The sequence below is a fragment of the Macrobrachium rosenbergii genome, chromosome 21 (genome assembly GCF_040412425.1).
Source record: "Macrobrachium rosenbergii isolate ZJJX-2024 chromosome 21, ASM4041242v1, whole genome shotgun sequence".
NCBI lineage: Eukaryota > Metazoa > Arthropoda > Malacostraca > Decapoda > Palaemonidae > Macrobrachium > Macrobrachium rosenbergii.
The window spans coordinates 32,793,144-32,800,033 of NC_089761.1; the positions used below are offsets into that span (position 1 = coordinate 32,793,144).

The window sequence follows — 6,890 nt, forward strand, 5'->3', positions numbered from 1 at the left end:
ACAGCGATTATTAGCCGACGTTCAATAATACCAGGTCGTATATGATGAAGGAACCTGAGAGGTTTATTATTATCATTATTATTATTATTATTATTATTATTATTATTATTATTATTATTATCACTTGTCAGTCTGTGGTGAAAAGGACTTTTACTCGTTCACTTTTTTTTTCTGTTGACATAGCTTTATCATAATTATTATTACTGTCATCACTACACACGTTAAGGGGAGAAGCTTTCTCTCTCTCTCTCTCTCTCTCTCTCTCTCTCTCTCTCTCTCTCTCTCTCTCTGAGAAAGAAAACATGAAAGAAAAGTTATCATGTCTATTATTTCTGTTATTATCATCACTTTACACGCTACGTAGCGAAGTTTCATGAACTGCAGTACTTTTCATTCCCTTTGCTGTACCTCCGTTCGTATTCTCTTTCCTCCATATTGCTTTCCACCTTCTCCTGACAATTGTTTTCACAGAGCAACTGAGAGGGTTTTCCTCCAATTACACCTTTCAAACATTTTTACTCTGAATTTCCCTCTCAGCGCTAAATGGCATAGCATAGGTCCCAGCGCTTGACCTCTGGCATAAATATCATAATGTATTCTATTCTATTAACGAAAATAAAACACAACAAAGTCATATTGCCAAGAGGTACTAAGTACACTACATATCGCCGATGCAACAGTTCAAAAAGAAAGTGTCTTTTCATACCCTGAAGAAAATCCGGCGCAGTTTTTTTTTTTTTTACTCCCTAAAAAAGTGACAAGGGTCAAAACAATGCCCCCTCTCTTTGAACCCTCAGACCTAAGGGGAAATAAAGTTCTGAAGTTTGTGTGAAGTTCTTCTTCAGGATCTCCTAGAGCTGGGGGAGAATGTGATGATGAAAGATGACGGGTCAAACACGAGACTAATGATAAATAATAATACTCATATATTTCAATACTTTCGTAATGGATTCCGAACGTTCTGGCTTAATGATGTAACCGACGAGGACTGCAATCAGCTACTCAGCTCAGGGCATGTACAAACAGTTCCTTTAAAGAGAGAGAGAGAGAGAGAGAGAGAGAGAGAGAGAGAGAGAGAGAGAGAGAGAGAGGTCAAAGGTCACTACAGAATACACCACGCCCCAAATTCCTTCAAATGACCCACCCTAATGTTATGCGTCCTTAGCCATTGCTTCACCGGCACAGGAACTTGCCAACCATAACAATATGTAATTCTACTAATCAAAATATTCCTAGGAGAGAGAGAGAGAGAGAGAGAGAGAGAGAGAGAGAGAGAGAGAGAGTGGAAAGTACTACGCACTCTCCCACACCTTATCCTATTCCATCCTGTAAAATCTAGTCTAAACGTATTTGTGAGGAATCTTAGAATACTCTCCCTTAGACATGATACCAAAATAATATCTGAGTAATCATAAAGTATCCTTCCATTGGTTGTCAAAAGTCAAGTAAACATTAACTTACAAAACCAGAAAAGACAACACTCTTACGAAAACGAAAATCCTCCAGTCATGTAGGAAGAGTTGTGATGACAAGGTAAGCCCGTCAGACACAGAAAGACAGAGATAAATGGTCAGACAGACACACGGAGGGAAAAAGTACAGCACACTGTCATTGTGGGAGAAGACTAATAAAGAAAAATGTCAATATGTCGAAATTGCAAATATAATTTAATGGCACTAATGTTGCGTGTGTAACAGAAGATGTTAGGTGTGGAGACGGGGAGGTGTGTGGGAAGTTGGGTATTTGTATGGGTGTGGGAAATGACTATGTGTGGGTGGAACAGGGAGAAATGAAGGCTTACAGGTGTGGAAAAACTTAACACGATGACGGACAAATCAAATCGAAATAGAAATTATGAATAAAGTCAACCCCATAATTACTATGACAAGGTCAGCAAAACCACCATTTGTTGGATAACAGAATATTGCATGAGAGAGGTTGATCTTCTAAAACACATGAACGCTAAATTTAGAAAATACAAAAATAAAAAAAAAAGGCTAGGAGGGCCAATCTAGCAGCTTCCTAAAACCAGAAAAAACATTATCGCTTAAAGCGAACCAATTTCCCCCAAAATTTAGATAGGCAAGATTCGAAGTTGATGATTAGGAATTTCCAGTCTTCTAAAATGTAGCGCCGTTCAGTTAACTCCAGCCGAAGAAGATTAGAAGAAAAAAAGATAGAAAGAACGAAAGAAATAAAGAAAGAAAGGAAGGAAGGAGGGAATGAAGGAAGAAAGAAAAAACAAGAAAATGAAACTGCAAATGAAAATATAGGATTCAATGAAATTAATCGTTCTGAAAAATCAAGCGAAAAACCAGAAAGCGAGATCGGTTGCCCAATAAATCCGATTATTTAAATGAGCCCCATTTTCTACATCGGATTAATATCGTAAGCCCTACAGAGCCGAAATCCCATTCAATCCTAATGACAGTCGATCATTCTAACCAATTTAACAAAGTCCTGTTTTATACGGTTACTTTAATAGAGGTCATTATTCTGTCTAATTTATTACGGTTGGACTTTTGCGGATAAGACTGGACTTAGCGGACAACCGTACTGCCATAAAGTAGCACTGGTAAATGAAGATTTGGAGGAACTTGTGTGAGTTGTTAAGAAGACTTCCATCTCCTGCAGCAACATTTTGATGAATAACAGAGGGAAAAACAACATTTTTTCACAAATATTAAAAAAACAGTATCGAAAACAGACACTTCATGAAAACAAAAAACGAAAAAAAAAACACGAAAGTTATTTTAAAAGTCGAAAATTTAAACAACAACAAAAATCCATATAACCAGAGAATTATCAAAAATTAATTTAAAAATCGAAAATTTAAACAAAAAAGCAACAAAAACTGCATAAAAACAAACCAAAAAAGTCAAAAGATTTTTTTTTTCAAAAACTCAAAAATTTAACTTAAGAAACAAACCCGACCTACTTTCTGAATTTCAACTCGTCAACCTTTCTTTCTTTCTTTCTTTTTTTTGCGCAACTTGGCAAATGGGCTCTCCATTACAGGAATGACCTCTGCGCTTTTCCTTCGTCGGCGGCGCGCTGTGCTTTAAAGCAACGGAAGTGGCGGGTCCGGCACAGGCAAGTCGCTAATGGTAGGCAGAGAGAGTGAGTTGCTTGAAGGCGACCGGTCCTAGATAAGTCTCTCTCTCTCTCTCTCTCTCTCTCTCTCTCTCTCTCTCTCTCTCTCAGACACACATACACACACACACACACACACACACACACACACACGCATCCAAACACAGTACTTGAGCAAATCTGCGTACATAGACACAGAAGGAATTTTTGCATGTAACTGATATGCGCATAATTTTTTGGGCAAAATTCATAGTGGTAAATTTTTAAAAAATGCAAACAGACACACAAACACAAACACACACACATATATATATGTGTGTGTGTATACATACATATATATGTATATATGTATACCAATATATATATACACAAATATGTATATACATATACATAAATAAATTTTTAAAGAAAATCCAAAATCATTTTTTGAAAAAATCATCACTAATTTTCCCGCAAAAAAAAAAGAAAATAAAAAACAAAATCTCCACCGATTGCGTAACATGACAAGCTGTGATACGCGTCTCCTTCTATACAACAAACTTAATACTGAACAAACGTCAAAGTTCTCGACAGATATAAAAAAAAAAAAAAAAAAATACCTGAGAGTTTGTGATTCAGTTCGGCGTACGACAAACATTCTCGCCTTGTCAAGTTTGATTGACAAAAGAAAAGTTCTTTGTGATAACTTTCCCTTAAACAAAAGCCTGTGAACACAGAGAGAGAGAGAGAGAGAGAGAGAGAGAGAGAGAGGGGGGTTTAAAGCCTCAACAGGTGATTCAATTTTCTAGCTGACTAACACCAAGGTAAATCGTCCGGAACGGTTTTAAATGAATGCTTCAAAAAAATTCTCTCTCTCTCTCTCTCTCTCTCTCTCTCTCTCTCTCTCTCTCTCTCTCTCTCTCTCTCTTTAATTATTTAAATATTTAGGGTGCCACTCCATTTAAACTAAATTTGTTTCTGTAATATAACCAAGAGTTCTACAAGCCGAGACTATGGTTATTTTATTTTCGATATATTTTATATCAAAAGTGACTCTATTCATTGTATTCCATTTCACCGATTAAAACTTTTCTGGACACTTTGAATCTGCTCACTAAAAGAATGTATTTCCATCTATTCTTTGATTTTTAAAAAATCTTAGAATTATTCACTTGCCCATAATGTTCCACAAGCGCTAATATTTTCCAAAATCTAACTTGAATCTCACTTTTCTAATTTTCCTAAGCATTAGTTTAGACTCCAAGAAGCAAGATCTACTGAGAGACCTTCTTTCCCACTGTGTTTAGTGACCAAAAGCTCTTGATTTCTTGAAAAGGTTTGACAGAGTAAGGCCTGTGGCAAAATGTCTAAATTTCTCCTTTTCCTAAGCATTACTTTGCATTCCAAGAAGCAAGAGCTACTGAGAGACCTGCTTTCCCACAGTGTTTGGTGGAATGGAATATAGAATGGAATGGAATATAATGTTTAGGCCAAAGGCCAAAGCACTGGGACCTATGAGGTCATTCAGCGCTGGAAAGAAAATTGAGAGTAGGTAGGTTTGAAAGGTGTAACAGGAGGGAAGCCTCGCTGATGCACTATGAAATCATTGTTAGGAGTGGATAGTAAGATGGAAGAAAGATATGAATGGAGGTACAGTAAAAGGAATGAAAGGGATTGCAGCTAGGGGCCGAAGGGACACTGCTAAGAACCTTTAGTAATGCCTACAGTGCACCCCACGAGGTGCACTGATGGCATTATCCCGGGCATAGTATTTAATGACCAAAAGCTCTTGATTTTTTTAAATACTTGACAGAGTATGGCCTATGGCATAAGGTTCTGCCACCCAAAACTTCAGACTCGTGGCTTTACCATTTTTGAAAAATATAATCTTCGCTTTTTATATGATACCTTTAAGCCTGACGTTGACAGCACAACAACTGCTCTATTCCTCACTTCTAAGAAGTTATTCTGTTCATTTTCTTCATATTTTAGCCAATGGCAATGGAATGTCTCATAAATCCAGAAAGCCAACAAAATATCTTACGATGATATCACGTGAATATGCGAGCATATGCGAGAGGTGAGACGCCTTCTCTCTCTCTCTCTCTCTCTCTCTCTCTCTCTCTCTCTCTCCTAATTCACATTTTCCATGTCCCATTTCTTTTAAACTTAGTCTGGAGAGGCCATTCATTTGACACTCGCATTGAGCTCCAAAGTTCTTTATTGAATCGTTGTAAAATCCTTCCTTTTACTCTAGTTCTGATGTTCGAAACTGACCATATATATCCTGAATTATCTAAGTGCTTATTCTTTAGTTTATTCTTCAGTTTATTCTTTAGTTTATTCTTTACCGTCTCCCTCGAGAAAGGACTCAATCACATGAATGCAAATCGTCTTACCACCCACTCCGCCTCTGTGGCCTCAATCGATGCCTACTTTTCTGCGAACCTCTCAGGCTGGATCGCTTTAAAGCTCTCTCTCTCTCTCTCTCTCTCTCTCTCTCTCTCTCTCTCTCTCTCTCTCTCTCTCTCTTCTGAGCTAAGAAAGAGTTCTGCATTTCTCACGATGCCAAGGAAATATTCACTAGGCATCCACGCTTTAGTTTTCTGTAACAGGAAACTATTAAGATGGCTATTTGTCTGTCCATCAGCACTTTTTCTGTCCGCCCTCAGAACTTAAAAACTACTGAGGCTAGAGGGCTGCAAATTGGTATGCTGATCGTCCACCCTGCAATCATCACACTTACCAAGTTGCAGCCCTCTAGCCTCAGTAGTTTTCATTTTATTTAAGGTTAAAGTTAGCCATGATCGTGCGTCTGGCACCGCTATAGGTGCCAACAACACAGGCACCACCGGGCCGTGGCTGAAAGTTTCATGGGCCGCGGCTGAGAGTTTCATGGGCCGTGGCTGACAGTTTCATACAGCATTCTACGCTGTACAGAAAACTCTATTGTGTCGAAGAAACTTCGGCGCAATGCACCGGCAATAGTCATCAGACAAATAACAGTCACTGGACCCATAACAGTCATCGGACTGGTAATAGTTATTAGACTGGCAGCAGCCATCGGACCAATAACAGTCATCAGACTGGCAACTGTCATTGGACTGGTAACAGTCATCGGACCGGTAACAGTCATCAGACTGGCAACTGTCATTGGACCGGTAACAGTCATTGGACCGGTAACAGTCATCAGACTGGCAACTGTCATTGGACCGGTAACAGTCATCAGACCAGTAACAGTCATCAGACTGGCAACTGTCATTGGACCGGTAACAGTCACCGGACCGGTAACAGTCATGAGACAGGCAACAGTTGTCAGGCAGGCAACAGCGATCAAACTGATAACAGTCATTGGACTGGTGACAGTCATCGGACCGGTAACAAGCAGAGGACTGGTAACAGTCACGGGACCAGGAAACAGTCCCCAAACATATACCCTTTGGTTTATTATCTCCATCAAGGACTAATATATAATAAATACAAATCACCCATAACCTTATTTAATTAAATCTTATCTATATTTTATAATTAATGCAAACAGCAACACTGATTTTTCTTTATCCAAATTCCCTCATCTTAACATTCACTGATCTAATTAATCTAATTAATAATCAATCAATCATTCATTGACGAAAGTCTTGACAGTTACGTACAAATATATATAGACTATTATATATAGATGAGACAAATAATAGGGCCATCGCCTATAAAGTCTAAATAACCATCATATTCGTCCATTATCATACAAACATAATATTTATGCAAATAATATTTATGTAAATAATATTTATGCATACACACACACATCCCCGATAGGC

At 38.2% G+C, this 6,890-nt stretch overlaps 1 protein-coding gene across 1 annotated transcript in view; it reads right to left on the reverse strand.

Annotated features, from left to right (window-relative positions):
- The window catches only part of LOC136849437 (zinc finger protein 512B-like), an 8,235-nt gene extending 1,793 nt beyond the window's left edge, over window positions 1-6,442 (reverse strand). The window contains exon 1 of the mRNA XM_067122788.1: window positions 6,004-6,442. Coding sequence (XP_066978889.1) covers window positions 6,004-6,442 — 439 coding nt within the window. The remainder of the gene's footprint in view (window positions 1-6,003) is intronic.
- Window positions 6,443-6,890: the final 448 nt, after the last annotated feature.